Raw genomic sequence first — 19,268 nt, 5'->3', positions numbered from 1 at the left:
TTAGGAACATGTCAGAACTACAATCAAGAAAATAAAATATAAAAAGATAATAGAGAATCAGTTTTAGCCCACACCTGGCCACTTTTAAGAATGTTTTTGGTTTAAGTCGTTTCTAAGATCTTTGCTTATAGACAGTTGGATTAAAAAAAAGTGCATGGTGCCTAGAGGGGGAATTAGTCAGCCAACTCCAACAGTGAGTTTTGTGCATCTGTGGCTTGTCTTCCTGAATTAGGCCCCACCCCTGCAAAGAGTACCACACAGGAGGACCCCTGTAGTTGCTTGGAGCCCCACTAAAGTCAGTGGGGCGCCACATGACCACAGAGAACTAGCTAGACAGAGTCAAAAGCTGGATCAGGGCCTTAGTTTACAGTATTTCCTAAGACTTTTAACTGAAAGAAAAATGTTTAGAAGATGAATGCTTAGAGAGTTTGTGCAAGAAAATGAGTTATACTCAAGCAAAAGAAAAGCGAGGTACGATTTTGGACTAACCAGAGACAATGGGGAGACCACTCCTTTATAGGTAAAATACTACTTTGGCCTCAGACCTTCCTAGAATGGTAATATATCTGGATTCTTATGGACAATAAATCAGAGACTTTTGGCATGTTAAAAGAAGCTCTCTAGATTTAGGGAAAAAGACCCTCTTTACTGGCTACATATAACAAAAAAATCTGAAAACAAAATGTCTGGTTTCAGAAAAGGTATCAGTCTTTGCTCTAACACCTCTGGTGAGATCACAAGAAACAAAGGGATGAGGGAAGCAATGAACGCATCTTACCAAGGCATGGTTATGCACTGGTAATACAAAGAGATGAGGGTCTATTATTCTGTTTCAGTAACAGAATAATGCATAGCAACAAGTTAAATAAAAAGCTATAATTCAATAAAGGGTCTTCTGTTGATGTCATCAATCACAGAGCACAGTTTGAATGGTTTATGAAGGGCAGTACATTTCCAATTTGGAATTATAGCCTTGGTATTCCTTTTCAAGAACAACCATTAATATTTCTCATATGGATAAAAGGACAGTTACTTCCCTGTACTACAGTAATATCTTCCTGTATTTGCTAAATGTATGTCTGAGATCTCTCTTCTTGCCTCCTGCTGCCGCAGAAGAATGGAACAGAAGTGTCACACTGCTAAACTTGATCTATGCCATGTGGTTAAGCTTTATACACTAAAATGACTGGATTATCTCTGCAATCAGCTAGGTTAATTAACTGAGGTTTTCTATTCCCTTCAGTGCCTTCACTTTTTACATACATTGTTTCTCTCCCTTTTAAACAATTCACCCCCTCCTCTCAATACACCCTAAACAGCCCTTTCTTCAAACTAATCACACACACGACTTAAAAATGAAACATTTTAAACATGACTTCCACTCCTTCTCCACCTCATATACCTGTTACTGTTAACTAAATAGTTCCTCTGGCAGCATGAAGGCTGCAGAATAAAAAGACTTCACAAGATAAAAGCATCAAGAAGAGAAAATATGATCAGATGTGACATTTCAGTTATGAGACCTGCTTCAAGCTATCGTGCAGCCAATTAAAGACAATACAATTGACTTGTTTTATTGTTTCTACAGCCTCAGGGATGGACACATGGGCAAAATGTTACTCCCCATCCCAATAGCATCTCTGTTCATCAATGCAACTTTAATACAAAATATTTTCCAAAATATTCCTGCTCCCTTCATTCAGATATAAAGCAGATTACTTTTGAGAACTGAGGAGCATTGTTACATCTGAAACATAATTTTATGCCACAGCTACGCTAAACTGTCAATGAGAATTCCCTTCATTGATGATACCATGGACTTTGGAAGTTATACTATAATCATTTTTTAAATTTCAGGTTCAGTTTGTAACACACTATGGCAGTCTCCATGTTTCAAAATTATTGTTATTGTTATTTGTATTACCATAGCACCGAGTAGTCCTAGGCGTAGACTAGAACTCCATCGATTACCATTCTGTCCTCAGCAGCTGCGCTATCTTGTGATCTTAAGCAATCAAATCTCACGACTGAAAGAAAGTCAGGTTCTTGAATGGGAGGCCTTTGAGGAACACACAGGTGTTGCAAGAAGTGACCATGATTAATCAAGGTAGCACTTTTTCCTCTGAGTCTGCGCTCAACCAATGTATTGTGTTATGGGATATCCTGCACTTAAAATTACTGTCTGTCAGATCAGATACAAACTCAAGGTCCTAAATGCTATTTGTAAGTGATGGGGAGAGTTGGCTCTATGGCCATAAACAAATTTTAACTCAAGTAACTTAAAATGATCCTAAATGCCCATTGGATGTGGTCATCACACCCTAAATTGTTCTACAATGCTGTTCTGCACTACTGAACAACTGCAAGTTCAGACCTAAACGTGGTTGCATTTAATAATAGATAATTAAATGCAGTTTGGGTCATCCTCCTGATTTTGAGCAATCCAGGTTTTCCCACTTTCTTTTTTTTCCCCCGTATATTCTTTCTGGTGAACACCTTTGCAGTATGTTATAAGACGATGTATTAGACAGCTTTTAAGACCCAATCCTGTGAAGAGCTAATGTGCCCCAACTCTTACTAAAATCAATGGAGTTAAAAACATTGAGCAGATGGAGGTACTGGACTCCTAATTACGACAGGTCATTAATTTGAGTGGGACTTGCTATGGAGTAAGGTACTACTCAACACTTGAGAAACAGAGCCAGATTCTGCTATTCTATCAATTAATGTAGCAAATGAACGTCTTCAGGAACAGTGAGTTTGAGACTTCATTTTGCTTCTGTACTCACTGGTAGGAGGCTATCACAAAATGAGAAAATTTCTGTGTGTATGTCTAAAATACTTGATCAGTACTCTTACTATCTATTTTATACAAGATTATGAATAAAAACTGCAATAACTTGACATAGAGTGAACATTGTGAAGCTAGATCAGAATATTGCAATACTAAATTCTGCATCAGAATTACATTGGTTACTTAAACACTACTACTTGTCTTTATGGTGTTTTTTAATGGAATAAAAATTGTTCAAATTTGTACAATATGTAAAAGTAGCAGCCTTCCAAAGCATAATCAATGCTCATAAAAACGTACAAGGAAAGAAGTTTATACTCACCTTGGTGCCTCTTCCACAACCTTTTGATTTCTTCTTTGAATGGAGCACTCTCTTTCATTCAGCCACAAAGCATTGTCATGCTTATCTGCCAAAACCTAGTAGAATATGATGCTATTAACAAACAAGTGAATATATTTGGCCTTTTTATATGCCACTATTAGATGCCTGTGCTGTCATCTGTGTACCACAGATTTCATTACATAGAGTTCAGATGTAAATGTTTCACCAAATTAAACATAAAAAAGAAGCACTCTAGCAAAGCGCATGCTGAAAACAGAAATGAACATTTCCTTTCTAGAAAATTAGCTGTATTATAAATATGGGGAGAATGTTATTTCAAACATTGAACACAGTAACTAGCTTTTTTCTAAAATCTCCACTACTTATTTTTTTAAAATTGTATTTATGAAGGAATAGGGGGGTGAAGCTCCAATCATTTCAGGTATTGTGAGAAATACAAAAATGAAGTTAGTTAAATAAAAGAAGCTGAAAATCAATGGACGGAGACAAAATTATATTGTAAGCTCCTAAAATAGTATTACAAACATAAGTATATTGTTAACACTAGCCTACATCATCAAAAGGGAGTAAAATCTCAAAGGATGTCAAATTTTGCTATTGATCTATGGATAAAAAGCTTTCAGAAACAGTTACTAATGGAGCCTACTCAATGGATTAATCACAATACAGTGCCTCTCGAATAGGAGACAAGTGTTCAGAAACATTGTGGTCTCTGGGCAAAAGCGAGGGGAAAAGAATGCAATGTAATACCCAGATTTCTCCAACAATTCAGATAAAAATTTAACTGGTTGTTTCAAGGAGCCTTCCCAAGCAGTTGAAGCTACTGCAGTCCCTGCAACCTTAGTACATTGAAGAGCAAGACACAGGATGAAGAGTGAGTCCCATTTCACACATCCAGACTGGAGAAGCATGCAGGCCAACAGGATAGGACTGTCAATTGATCATGAGTTTTGCAAACTGTCAGAAGAAAGGAAAATATAGGCAGTCCTAGTCTGAGCCCAATCCTCTCATTTATGCTCAGGCCATCCTCACTCCTTAATGCTTCCTATGGCTTTTCCCAACTTCATAACTTATTTCATGCTGCTCCCTATTCTTGGAGCAATTCCCCCCTTTTCATGTACTAAGTATACTTTTCTCGCCTATAAACCTTTTTCCACTAGTCTTCCTTCTCTGATTTACAATTGTCTGTGCCAGTCCTCATGCCCCATCCTTTAAAAGTGCAGTTCCGAACTCAAAATTGACTAGACAAAAATAGTACCTTCCTACTCAAAAACCTGTATGAACTCATCCCTATCTGCTTACTTTAGCAAAAAAAAGTTTTAACAACTTATTGTTCCTTTTAGCACCACAGAGTAAATAGACCTATGAGAGCGCAAGCTAGATTCCATTACAGCTCATGCATCAACAACAAAATTGTTAACTAATGTGGAAATAACCCAGGCAAATGAGACAAAAGCCTGAGTTTTGATTTCAGTGGGACTACTTATGTGTTTAAAGTTATGTTAAAATGCTTTGCTGGATCAGGGCCAGATCAGCTACTTTCAGCATCAAACTCAACATTTTCATAGGAATCCTTAGGGGACAGAGGTGAGGATGGAGCATAATTTGTCCCCACTTAACCTGTGGAACTTGCGGGATCCCCAGGAGAAATCCATAGAGGTGCCTTTTGCTTTTGTGCTGGTGCTTGATCCCACTGCTTCCCAATGGAGAACACAAATGCCGCTAGAGCATTGTTGTAAAGGTGTATTATAATGCATTGCTAGTTCATAAGAGTTTCTTGAGTACAGCTGGTCCCTGAATCTCCCCAAAGGAAGGTTTTGAAGCGCACTTCAGGAAACAGAGCAACACAGCATTGCTTCAGGGTGTATTAACTTGTGCTAGAGGAGAAGAACGGAGAATCCAACAGAGCATAGCCTATCTTCTTATTCCAGTCTTGGTCCATCCAGTCCATAACTGCAGAAACTGAACTCCATGGAGTCCCAGTAGACAAGTGTCTTTAGAGAAGGAGAGACTTATACTATAAATATTATTTTAAATAATAAAACCCAAATGACAGGGCATGCTCACTTGTGTAGAATTGCTTTTCTGGAACAACAATGGCTAGTTCATTGCCCTGCTTTTCTATGACTAGCTCCATTTCAGGCCCTCTTAGGGCTTTTCCATTTAAACAGTTTTTCAATAGAAAATTGGGGGTGGAATGAGAGTAACTAAACAAAGCTTTTCATGAAAAAAGTGTCTGCTTTCCACAGAAAAATTCAAGTTTTAATTGAAAAACAGCTTTGACAAAAAGTAGAAATTTTCAATGGAAATCTGACAAATTTATTTCCCCCTATTTACACAAACATTTTCAGGGGGTGAGGGTAGGGGATTATTTGATCAGTTCTCCCTTATCTCCTTCTCAGTTAGGAAACCCACTTCACTCCTCCCACTCCTTTCCCCAGTTCTGAGATACCTATAGTCTCTAGGGAAACTGCTTGTATCATTACTCATGTTTGGAATCTGCTTCTTAAAACTATTATTTTGCCACGATCAACAAATTTGGCTTATAAGAAGCAGATATGAGTACTTAACACATAGGCTTAAGACCTTGCTTTTAACTATCTAGCTAAATGGTGTAAGCAAAGGAATATCCAGAGTTGGGTATTTATCTAGAGAACATTATCCATATAATTTTTAGAAACAAAACAAAAATAATTGTTTAATAAAATAATTATTATATATGATAATTATTTTCAGAAGAGGTTTCATTGCCAAAATGCATTTACAGAAAGTGGGAATTACTACTGGGGTGAACTGAAATTCCCATCTACCTCTAATTAAAAATAGTTGTTTCATCTACAGTATTTTTTCCGAATTAGTGGTGCTAAAAGCAAGATATTAAAAAAATTACTAAAGAAAATGGTCAGTTTTGTGAAGTTGCAAGATTAACTAATTAGTGGTATTTATTACTGACACTTCATTACACTAAATAATAAAACAACATTTATTGCACTCTCTCCTATTTGAATTCAGCCAAATGCCATTTCCAGTTGCAGCATTTGTATTTAACCAAATACCTTGCAATTAGACATTCAGTTTACTTTTACTTTAGACTGAGATCCTTCATGTCAGATATTCAGGGTGAACAAGATTACAAAAATCAGTTCAAGCCATGAAGTCTATTTGGACTCTTTTTTCCTGTTAATTGTTTCAGCCTTTTCTTATGTTTTACAAGTGTTTGTTTTATTCCTCAGCACAGGAAACCCTTACATTTTTAAGTTCGCAGAGTTTTGGAGCTGAGCAAGAATGTTAAATAATCTCGTTTAAAAGCTACTGCTAAATTAATAAATATTTGGCATCTGTTCTCAAAGTATTTGTATGTTTAGCAGTCTGAATGAATCAAGGTCAATCTCCTAAACTTGATTAGAATATATAGCTAAAATGATATACTGGATTGTTGCAAAGGTGTATTATAATGCATTACAAGGATAATATGATCCATTATTCTTATTTCAAATTTATAAATTATAAAAATCAATGGTATCTTGTTTGATATTCGATGTTATTTAATTTATAGTATCGCATTGTTCTAAAATGTGAAATATTCGAACATTTTTGAAAGGTAAAGCAAAAAACATCAGGCAGGCAGGGCTATTTAATAAGAAGTGAATAAAGGTGGACTGCAAAATTAAGTACCAATATAAGAAAGCATTTGAGTGCACATTTAACTTTAAGCATATATTAAATCCCATTCACTTTCAGAGTTTTCCTGAATTGGGGGTCTTAAAAATCAACTTAATTTCTGAATCCATTTTTAGACTTCTAAAATAGTCTACCATCCCCACTTCAGGTGCTAGTCTCACTGTGTATTTTATAGTACTTTTGATCCAACTCTGTATCAACTGAAATGGAAGGAAATTTTGCCACTGACTCAGTTGGGTGGTTTTGCTTACTTGTTTGATGAGGTGGAAGAGAAATAGGGAGAAGATTTATCATTTTTTAAAATTTTTATAAAAAATAATTTGACTGCCAACATTACCCGTGTTGAGGAACAGATTACTTTAAGACCCCAAGCCTACAACCACACATGCACGTGCTTAATTTTAAACATGTGAGGAGTCTCTTTGATACTATTTAATATTGATCTTTTATGTTTATAAAACATATTTAATAGCTAACATTTTTTAATGTTGGTATCTTTCCAGAGACCAAAGAGATGGTATTTGGTGTCACAAAGGAAGAATAGTAGTCTACAGTTTCAAAAGTGAATAGTAGTTTCGGGTGTCAAATTTGAGTCCTATCAAAAGGCCCAGATTTTCAGATGTTGAACATCCAGCACCTTATGAAAAATCAGGCCCTTTTAAGATATTTAAAGTGGAGCCCCCCAAAAAACTGAGGGACCCAAAAACCAATAGTCACTGTTGAAAATTTGGGCCAAAAGCACTATTTGTTTGAACTCTAATGTGTTCTGTGAAACTTACTGGCTCAGATTGCACCAGTCCCTAGTCACTCAAAAGCCAGAATATAGTTTTGGGCTTAACCTTCATCCTTAGTAGATTCAATATTTGCTCATTTTTCTGATACGATATCAAGTCTGCGTTTAGGCAAATTTTAAGCAAAAAAACAAAAATCAGGTCATACTAAGCATGTTGGGTAAAAGAGTGGACATATTTAGCAGTGTTAAAGGGGTTAATTGGTTTTTTCTCTTACTTACCAGTCCACACAATCAGCAGGATTTTTTATATTAAATTATTGAACTGCTGTCAAAGCATCTCAAGGTCTCAGTGAAAAAAATCATATGACAAATTATAAGGAATTTGTATTTTGGACTGGAAAAACAAATGAAACTTCCGTTAAGGAAACCGACAAATACATTATAGATTTCTTGTCAGAAGAGATTCATTCAGGGTTGCATCCACAATTAAGTTCCATAGATAAGATGGAAAAGAATACATTCAAAATATTAAACAGGCAAAACTTTTTACCAAAGTTTGTATGCCTGAATATAGTCCTGTTTGGTATCAATAGATCTGGTTTTAATTTATATGATACCCATTGATGCACACACACACACACACACACACACAAAAGAAAGATGTCAAGTAAATTGTTCACTCTAAGAGCACTTGCTTGGGCTTCAGAACTTTTTTTTTTCAAAATTCTGACAGGCAAAAAACTCACATTAAGAAGTAGGAGTTGATTTGTAATTAGTTATAAATACATTTAAAAATCTTTATTCACATCACTTTACCTAGAGTCTTAAGAAACCTCAGAATCCCTTTCAGGTTTGTTAGAGTTGTATGCAAAACTCTGACTTGACTGTTTAAATAACGTATTCTATGCCCAGTATTTTGCATTTTGAAATAATAAATCCACATAATAATTATTTGGCTTGAGGCACATTTTATGACTAAATCCAAACATAAGCATGATATAATAAATACTTTTCCCCCCTTGTAAGATCTGAGGGAAAGTTTTAGGGCATAGTTTTATATGGATACGTTTCTGCTTCCATATGAAATAGGATGCAATACAAACCAACGTTGTTAGAACAACCACTATACTTGTCTTTTATTGAAACAAATATTGAAGAACGCGTTAAAATGTAAAGAAATTCCCTCTAGAAAACCTAAAGGTCATTTTTCTAAAAAAAGACTTTAAATAAATTATTTAAAAGTTCCCCAAATTGTGTGCAATTGATAAGTCTAATAATGGTATAATTTTTTACTTTGAATTCAATGTAAATATGACTCAGATATTGGTTACATAATATGAATCAAGCACCGTATATTGTACGCCCACTAAAGGCAAAGATTCAAAAAGTATTTAATGTCCATAATATTAAAATTTAAGCACAATTTTGAATAGTGATGATGTAGCTGAGATAGCACTTCTGCTCAAACTCTATTTTTAATCATTTATCTCTTATTTGAAAGAAGTATTTTGGGCTGCAAATTTCTTGTTCTTGGCTAAAAGTCCAAAGGAAATTGTCTTGGAAAATTTTGTAATATTTTGCTACATTATTCTTCTAATGCACGAGCATTAGAAGAGATTTTTTTCCATTAATTAAGACATCTTTAAATTTATTTATTTTCAAAACAGAAGCTTGTTTTAAATTTTCAGATTTGGTGAATTCTTGTAAGACAACTAATGTCTCTGGCATGAACAAAATTTATCTTCAAGCCTGAAAAGAGCTGCTTGTAACACAAAGTGTGTTTGGAGCAGTTCCATTTGCTTCAGTGGAGCTATGTCAAATTATACCAACTGGGGGTCTGGCCCAAGATCAAAATTAATCTTCTTTTGTAACTAAGCTATCCAAGTAAAAAGCAGCCGTATATTGTGAACCACAAGGCTACACTACACACACCTTAAGTGGTTCAACTGACTTCACAGCAACTACAAGCATGTAGTTCAAATGATATGCATCATCCAAACCCATTGATGACCTTCATTTGATTTTCCTGTGTTATGTCCAATGTATCTGAAGGAATTAAGCAATCCTCTCTGGACAAATAAGAAAATGTTAAATGTACTCTGGAAGAAGTTGGCTCTAGACCACCTTAGGTTGAAGAATGCTTCGATAGTGGGGAAGTGGAGGTGAAAAACAAGGAGAAAATTTGGGGGCAGGTAGATCTTTGAGGTTCAGACAGATGTACGGATACCATTTCTCCCATTTTCCTGCAATACAGAGGGGAGTAGGAGCGAAAATGTTATTTTGTTATCTGAAGTATATGAGTGATGACACTGGGCTAGATTAATCCATGCTAATGGAAAGAGGGGTAAAATATAGCAAAGCCCGCCCCCATGAATTAGAACAAGTAGAACTGCATCAAATAGCCTCACTCAGGGTTTCTGCCAGATCAGGGAAGTTTTAAGTTGTGATGGATACTTTGTAGGAACCCTGCTGCAGGAAGCAGCTTAAGGGATATGCTAGATCTGCACGTCACATAGCCATCATAGTCACAAACGCCTTCCTCATTAGCCTGCACCACCCACTTTTTGGGTTGTGATGGACACATCTGGACTCTCTAGCAGAAGGGATGATGCAGTGGGAGAAAAGAGGTGGCAAGACTTTCCACCTCCAGAATCTACTCTGAAAAAAGCTTGAGAGGACAGCTGAATCCAAGTCACTATCTCTGAGTAACCAACTACAGTTTGATATCCGCATTAGTGTCTTCAAAGCCATAATAAATCTGACCATGCTTACCATTATAGTGTATGTTTGATCATCTCAAGGGTTTGATCATTTCAAATTTTATTTCAAATGGAAAAAGTACAAACCTGGATTTCTATGTGGCGAGGATTATCAATAAACTTTTCTATCAATAGTCGATCATCACCAAAACTTGAAGCAGCTTCTTGAGATGAAAATCTAAAGCCTTCCCTTTAAAAAAAAAACAAAAAACAAAAAAAAGCCAGGCTGACAATAAAGAAAATTAATCCTTTTACGGCCTGATTCAGTTTCCACTTAAGTTAGTGGGAGTTTTGGTATTCACTTAAATCAGGCTACCATCAGTTAATGTACATATCACCAAAAAGACAAGATTCTCTAAGTGTACATTCATTTTTTTAAACAGAATGCAAAAATAAGAGCTTTCTTGGATAGGCAGAAGGAAAGTAAAAATTCATTAATTTCCCCCTCAAAGAACAAAGGGAACTCTGAAGAGTTTAAACGTTTGAGCATTTTTAAGACAATTGGACAACTTTGCACAAGTTACATATTTTCCATGAGAAAAAAAATGGTAGAATTCCAAAAACAATTATGTAATACATAATTTACATCTTGGATGGGTCCACCATTAATTTATAAGAATTGCAGTATATGAATAACAACAACGGCAGAGCCAAAGGTTAGTTATACAAAAATTAAATGAAAGGACAAATCTTGGATGCTGTACTATGTAAATTCAGCTGTTCCTCACATTACTAAATGCACAGGTTTTTTTTAAAACGCAATACTTAGCCATATTCATAAGTTTTTTTCCTAATGTATGGTAGAACTCAACCTTACTTTGCATGCGCCAAGCCCCTTAGTATGACTTCCCCTCCTGCCTTTATTTACTTACTCCTATGTAACAATTTAATTTTTCATTTTTTTTTATTACTGAGATACTGAACCTGTTGGTTTCACTTTTCCTGATAGAGCAGTTACTACTGTGGGACATGACTACTGAAATACAAATTTAAGTACAATTTCCACTGGGTAAAGTTTACGCATGGTGAATAGGACCCAAAAGGCTGCATGGTGGACTCTGCAACCCCTTCACGCAGCAGAAAGAGGTTCTGTGCTGGCCCCAGAGACAGGCCACTTCACCGGGAAGGTGAGGGGAGAACCACTGTATCTTTACCTGCAGGAATGCAGTCATCCTAACACCACACATAGGAGGTGCAGAGTGGTAGCAGTCACGGTTTTAGCCTATAGACTGGAACAGTAGCCATGGAAGGGCTGTGATGCAGTCCTCGTCACTTACCTATTAGTTGGAGGTAGCTGTGAATTTCTTCTCTCCCAAACCCAGTTCAGTGTCCTAAACAAAGCCTACCTGACAGGTTTTTGTAGGATGAATGAATGTGGCCCTTTTTTGAGTATTATATTTAAAAGGTACCTCTATCATCCTCTTAAACACACACATTTAGATAATGGTTGTTTTATAATTTAAAGAGACTGGAATTTGTTTAGCACTCAGTTGTTCCCTTTGGCCAGTTTTATTTTTTAACCTCAAAACATTAAATGTATTTATTCAAGAGTAAGATGAACTTCAGCGTATTCATGTCCTGTACAACAAAGTTATACCACTTGTATAGAAGTAGACACCACTCTAGCTGATCTGACTAAACAAGTTAAACAAAAATGGTGCAAAATATAGACACACCCACACCGATACATCTATATTTATCAAAACAAATTCTGAACAATTTTAAGTATTAAATCAATGGATTTGCTTTTGTAAACATTATATCAGACAGCATTATGCACAATTGATTGACAACTTTATTTCTGCTTCACTGAAGCATGTGCTAATTAACAATCCAGACTGCAATGCTTGTTAAAAAAAAAAAATCAATATGCCTAATTACCTCATCTATACGTCTGTAAAACCTAAAAATACACGATTGTCTTAATTAGGTATTTTGACCTTATTTACACACTTGTGTTTTCTAAGCCTATGTTTGTGTCCATAAATAGAATGAAGAATATTAATAAAAGAATGAATTTCATTCATTTTAAAGGGGAATACAAGACCAAGTCAGATTACACAGGCTAGGCAGAGAGATAATGTCTGGATGTAAGCCCTACAAAGATATGTATTTCAAGCTTCATGCTTCCCTTTGAATCAGTACTGAAGCAGTGGCCTAGGGACCCAAAGCATTAGGAAATACTGTCTTATATCCTTGCCATGGCTGCAGAGCACACTGTCAGCTCAGGATAGGGTGGCCTCTGCACTCCTCCAATTTTGGTTGAGCTGTGTCAGAGACAGGTTCTCCAGGAATGCTGTATGTAGGGCTTCTTTAATGTCTTTTTTCCACCTAGGCTACACTTCTTGGCAAGAAATATGCATTCAATAAAAACAGAACCCACAACAAGTTTTCTTGCTGTTGGCTGAATTGAAATGGAATGATCTGGGAGCACCGCATGCCCACAAAGCTCAGCCTCATTACAGTTACAAAAAACACCTTCTTTGGGCAGAAACATATAGGGCAGAGGTGGGTAAACCCATGGGCCACATCCAGCCCTCGGGACCGTCCTGCCCGGCCCTTGAGCTCCCGGCAAGGGAGGTTAGCCCCCAGTCCCTCCCTTGCTGTCCCCTCTCCCTCGCAGCCTCAGTTCGGAGTGCCGCCAGCGCTCTGGGTGATGGGGCTGTGAGCTCCTGCCAGAAAGGGCAGCTTCAAGAGCCACCAGCCTGCCCTGGTGCTCTAGACTGTGCGGCAGCGTGGCTGGCTCCGGCCAGGTGATGCAGCTGCCAGTCCTGGTGCTCTGAGTGGCATGGTAAGGGGGCAGTGGGGTTGGATATGAGGCAGGGAGGTCTGGGGGGCAGTCAGGAGACAGGAAGCAGGGGGCAGTTGGGGCAGAGGTCGGGGGGGGTCAGGGGATGGGAACAGGGGGGTTGGATAGGCATGGGAGTCCCAGGGGGCCTGTCAGTGGGCGGGGGGCGTTGGATGGGGGCAGGGCAGGGGACATGGAGCAAGGGGCATTGGGGTCAGGGAACAAGGAGTAGGAGGGGTTGGATGGGTCAGGGATTCTGAGGGGGGCAGTCAGGGGGCAGGAAGTGGGAGGGGGTGGATAGGGGGCGGATAGGGGGCAGGGGCCAGGCTGTTTGGGGAGGCACAACCTTCCCTACCTGGCCCTTCATACAGTTTCGGAACCCAGATGTGGCCCTCAGGCCAAAAAGTTTGCCCACCCCGATATAGGGTAAGTAGGAGACTTGGGACATAATGTGACATTACAATATCCGATACTGGGGCCAACCAAATACCAATTAATGGGGGAAAAAATAAAATTCCAGTGCTGGCATTGCACAGACACTTTCTGTCCAGTTCTGCGTTCTTGTGAAACCTAGCTCTAAAAACAGCTGTTTGAGTATCACCAATACAACATAATCCCTTTAAAACTGTGACTGTTAAGTACAATGCTTAATGTTAATCAAAATATAAATACCTTACAAATAATTAGTTTTAAAGTAAACAAAAACTAAACAAAAACAAACAAACAATGCTTTAGCTTGAGTCAAAATTTCTTTTAAATGATTTGAGAAAACTGTTGTCTATAGTCACAACACTTTTACTATATAAATGGCTGACTTCTTGTTTATAAAAAGACACAGTCAAAGTCCTAGAATCACAAATTAAATACCTGGGGATTTGATTCCTCCTCTCCACCACCCCCACCCCGTAAAATGGAATTTCACAAATTCAGTGAGCTCTCTCTATTCGCTTTTAATATTCTATCAAATAACTCATATCCAATCTATTTACAACGTCCTTGATTACAGCATGAAAAAAATCTCTTTGGTGAATCAGTGTTGTGTTAATTTTCTTAACTGAATGTAATCTGATTTTTTTTAAAAAAAAAACAGAATTACAAAATTAGAGGATGTAGTCAATGGAGCACAGGAAGTCACCAATAACTGTCTGCCATAGTCCCCTTTTCTACCAAACTACCCAGCAACAACAATCACAGACAGCTTTATGACTTTGCCTACCCAAGAAAGGAGACAAAAGATCTGTCTATCAAGGCAGGTATACAAGCACCAACCTATTCTCTTCTTTTACAGTGAGACTTCCAGTGCAGAGTAATAGATAAGATCAGAGACAAAACTCCAAGTGATGCTCTTCGAGGAGAGGTGGGAGAAGAAAAGACTATGACAAATAGAATTACTGACAAATAATTTTCTCTTATATGTCCTTCTTCTCCCATACTGCTGGACAGCAGCAATTGAAAACAACCAATGTTGCGAACAGTAAACCAGAAAGGTGGGCTTACCTTCCAAAGGCACTTGAAGCACCTAATAGATATCAGCCGCAAAGACAGATTTAACTGGTAATGAGGAGTTGAGGAGATGACTAGGAGGGCATCTCAATTTTCAGAAGCAGATGCTTCTGCACTGAAAGCTCACAAGATTGCCTCTTAGAGAATAGCATTTAACAATACTGAATATAGCCTTCTGACATAGTTGAAGGCTAATGGGATACAATGTTTAATTCACCTAGACACTGTGGTCTTAGTGGCCTTCTTGTTACAATCTTCGAAACAGATAAACTGTAAACTTTTCCAAAACTGAGTACGAGTTACGTAAGATTTCAGAGATCTAAGGAGAGTGCGACATTGGCTTTACTACAACAAGATTGGGACACAACTTAGGTAAACAATAGGCTCACCATCATGAAATTTCAAACTCATCTCAGGAATGTACTTGGGGCAGTTGTTAAACTGACAATAAGAAAAAATCACTGAGCATAATTTCCCATTCTAAAGACTGTCATAACTACAGCTGAAAATAACTTGAAAAAGCAGTTTCTATCTATCTAATGTATTCACAGTTTCATGGATCTGTCATCCAAAAGTCTGAATAGTTCTGTAATCTCCTGGAAAACTCAGGATAAATCCCACTGCAGAACTGTTGCCTGGTATAAAGATAGAGAAATTGTGGTCCCATAAAAGGTAGAGCTCACACAAAGAGCTAAGATGGCTAACATATGACCAGAAAGAGCATTGACTGAGACTTTTCTTGAAATCATCTTGAGTCCGAGGGAAAGGGAGAGACAACATGCTGGAGGGAACAAGACTGCATGTCCAACCTCTTTCAGAACACCAATTCCAATGGTGAGGGGAGCATAATTCCAATCCAAGCAAGGGTGAGAAAGGATGGCTGCATCCTGCTGAGAGATGCATGCAATTTGTAACCACCTTGGAGAAGCCTTCAGATCCATACCTCCACAGCTTAATCTCTATGCTGTCGGTACAAGATTTTCTGGGTTGGAGAATAGTGGTCTATATGCATGTAGGCCACATCCCGCTGCTTGCCACATCTTGCAAGGGCCTAGTGCTGATGGAGAGGGGCCTAGGACTGGAGAACAAAAGCTCCAAAAGGTTGATGCGGAGAAATCATTCTTGGGGATGAAGGAAGACCAGAGTCCTTGGACTTCCAGGGTTCGCTCCCTAACTGCAAAAAATTCATGTATACCACTACAAAGGTTGCCAAGAGATAAGAACTACCTAGCAGTCTGTTCCAAACATACACCTAAAGTGGGAAATTGAATGAGAGATACATTTTGTCCATGGAAGTCAGTAATGCTGACAGAGACCTTGAGGTAACAGCAGACAGCAAAGTAGAGGAATCACAGTATGAGTCTACAACGTATTATGAGTTTGCAACAGGAAATAAGTCCAATGTAATTTTCGACTGTTTATACAGAAAGAAAAGGAGTACTTGTGGCACCTTAGAGACTAACCAATTTATTTGAGCATGAGCTTTCGTGAGCTACAGCTCACTTCATCGGATGCATACCGTGGAAACTGCAGCAGACTTTATATATACACAGAGAATATGAAACAATACCTCCTCCCACCCCACTGTCCTGCTGGTAATAGCTTATCTAAAGTGATCATCAGGTTAGGCCATTTCCAGCACAAATCCAGGTTTTCTCACCCTCCACCCCCCCACACAAATTCACTCTCCTGCTGGTGATAGCCCATCCAAAGTGACAACTCTTTACACAATGTGCATGATAATCAAGTTAGGCCATTTCCTGCACAAATCCAGGTTCTCTCACTCCCTCACCCCCCTCCAAAAACCCACCCCCATACACACACAAACTCACTCTCCTGCTGGTAATAGCTGGAAATGGCCTAACCTGATGATCACTTTAGATAAGCTATTACCAGCAGGAGAGTGGGGTGGGAGGAGGTATTGTTTCATATTCTCTGTGTATATATAAACTCTTCTGCAGTTTCCACGGTATGCATCCGATGAAGTGAGCTGTAGCTCACGAAAGCTCATGCTCAAATAAATTGGTTAGTCTCTAAGGTGCCACAAGTACTCCTTTTCTTTTTGCGAATACAGACTAACACGGCTGTTACTCTGAAACCTGTTTATACAGAGAAGTTCATCACGATGCAAAGAGGTAATAGTCACTCCATACAGCTCTGCTACAATTCGTCATTCTAAACGCCTCCATTACCACAAAGATATTCATAGCTTACCGAGAGTTTAGAAAAAAGCAATTAAAATGGTGAGAGAGCTGACGGGATGACATATGAAGATAAGATGATCAGTAAAGCAGAGATTAATAGGAGACTTGATAACTTTCCAAAAGTATGGAGAGTATAAATACTAATGAGAGAAAAGAATTATTAAGGGTGCTAGAATGAGGTATAACTAGGAATAATGGGATTAAATTAAGAATGAAAAATTTTCTGCCTAAATTTTCCTAAGAGTGAGATCTGTAGGACTGAATAATAAAAGCCCAAGGGATATGCTGAAAGTCTCATCACTTAAGACCTTCAAAAAGTACACAGGATGAAGCACTAGTAATTATGCAACAAGGGAATAATCTTCCAATAGCAAGGAGTGAAGTAGTTCAAATAGGTCTTTTCTATGTTCAATTTCTATAATTCTGGGAATCATAATCCATGGTCTTTAATCTTAATTCTTTAAATAAAATATTGTGCATCCCCTGTTTTGAAAATAGATTACAAACTGTGCATCAAATAGTCTATATTCTGAAAATCCAGTAAGTGTTTTTTAAGCAAAGTTACTTAAAATTAATTTAGAATTTATGGAACGTGTCATGTTCACAGCACTCAGAACTAGATCCACAGGGCAAAAGCAATATAAGTTTGCTGGTCTACCAACATATTACAAAACTGTTCTAAGGGTACTGTCTCTATAGCTGAGAAGGTAGTTCAGTCTTCATGTTCATTCAGTCTTTGGCCTCTCTGCTGAGAATGCCAACGTTAGAAATTAGCATCTTTTTAAAAATTGAAACTGGATTGAGACCACAAATTCATCCCACAGGATACCAGCAACTAATCAGATGGCAATTGTTTGTCACTACCAACCTGGGCTGCATTCAGAACAAGAAGCTCAAGGTGAGAAAAGCAAAATGCTATCCTTTTTGCTGGAGCCACCCACTTCAAATTTCAACGTCAATAGGCTTCATGTGATTAGACCCAGAAATTATTCTCTTGTTGCTACACAAAATGGAAAAATACTTTACTATATTTCTTAGACCATATAATGTGTGTAGAAAAATCTTTCACAACCTTTCAATGTTACACATCATCAATGTTGACTGTTAAAAATTAGATGGAAATATTGTTCTATTAATATTTCTACTTCTCCAAATCAGTGTTCCTATTCTAAATATTTTCCCCTCACTCTTAATCTCAGTTTACCTTTCTGTAACAGACAGCAAAATATTTAGCCAACTTTAGTTAAAATTTAGGCTTCACTGCTGCCTAGTTGCAAATTGTAAAATGAGGATTTCCTCTTGATTAGATGGGTAGTGCAAAAATAGTTTATCTGTAAATGACTTTTTTTTCCTTAGTGACTATGTTCTTTTTCCTACCATTTTTTACACTTTTTGTGGGGTAAGGAAACTTTGCAAAGACAGGATAAATGTAACAAGTAGCAAAATGACCATCTGGGAGACAGAGTCCCGGGTACACAGTAACAAACACTGAATGGTATTCCAGTGGTTTTTCCATAAACAAGGCAAATATCACTAGCTGTTGGTCCTAAAGCAGTGTCATTAAAATAAACAAAAATCACATGCCTGATTGGATTCTGTTGACATCACTCATCTGCATCAAAGAGCTTTCTGACTACCCCACTTCTTATCTGTACTGCTTTAAAACCTCTCAACAATCATGGTTTAGTACTGCATTTCATTTTTTTTTTTTTAAGTTACTCATTTTGTGAAATTTCTTTTGACGATATCTGAACAAAAACAGAAGTGAATACCTTTTGATTTAGTACAACAGAAGTACTTGTTGACTGTACAAGATGAAGGGAGTAATTCTGATTTCTAAAGCAATAGGAGCAAAGCATCCTTGTAAGTATGAAGTGTGTTATCCTAGATCCTCATTCTAAGATGCTATATACTTCATTTCCTATTTAGATTAGAACATAAAGAAGCTTCAGGAAGTGAAGAATACAAATAAGATTGTTTTCTTTATATGTAAAATTTGTTTAAATTGGCTTATTTTGCTTATTTTCTTCCAGCTTTTAGAACCGATACTTCATTCAATTTTTTAACACATGGCACAGTAGTTCATTAAAGATGAACTTATCAAGTAAAATTAAACTGAGTTAATTACAGATGTATGTTTGTCATAAACATACAGCTACGGGTAGCATAAAATCCTTCCTTTACCTGTAAAGGGTTAAGCTCAAATAACCTGGTTGGCACCTGACCAAAAGGACCAATAAGGGAAGAAGATACACCTCTATCCCAATATAACACGGTCCGCGGGAGCCAAAAAATCTTACTGCGTTATATGTGAAACCGTATTCTATCGAACTTGCTTTGGCCCCCCTGCTCCTTGTCCCCTGACCGCCCCTCCTCCAGAGACCCCCCCCGTCCTTTGTCACCCCCAAGATCCCACCCCCACCCAACCCCCCTGCTCCCTGTCCCCTGACTGCCCCGACCCCT

General features: G+C 37.8%; 1 protein-coding gene across 6 annotated transcripts in view; it reads right to left on the bottom strand.

Moving 5' to 3' along the window:
* PCCA (propionyl-CoA carboxylase subunit alpha) overlaps nucleotides 1–19,268 on the bottom strand; it is a 387,356-nt gene that overhangs the window by 238,542 nt on the left and 129,546 nt on the right. For all 6 annotated transcript variants that reach the window (XM_077813024.1, XM_077813033.1, XM_077813018.1 and 3 more), the window contains 2 exons: nucleotides 10,398–10,500; nucleotides 3,117–3,211 (listed from right to left, as the gene is read on the bottom strand). In XM_077813024.1, coding sequence (XP_077669150.1) covers nucleotides 3,117–3,211; nucleotides 10,398–10,500 — 198 coding nt within the window. The remainder of the gene's footprint in view (nucleotides 1–3,116; nucleotides 3,212–10,397; nucleotides 10,501–19,268) is intronic.

Source organism: Eretmochelys imbricata, chromosome 1 (genome assembly GCF_965152235.1).
Source record: "Eretmochelys imbricata isolate rEreImb1 chromosome 1, rEreImb1.hap1, whole genome shotgun sequence".
NCBI classification, from domain to species: Eukaryota; Metazoa; Chordata; order Testudines; family Cheloniidae; genus Eretmochelys; species Eretmochelys imbricata.
Note: the sequence above shows the minus strand (reverse complement) of the source record. Positions and strands in the feature narration are given on the sequence as shown.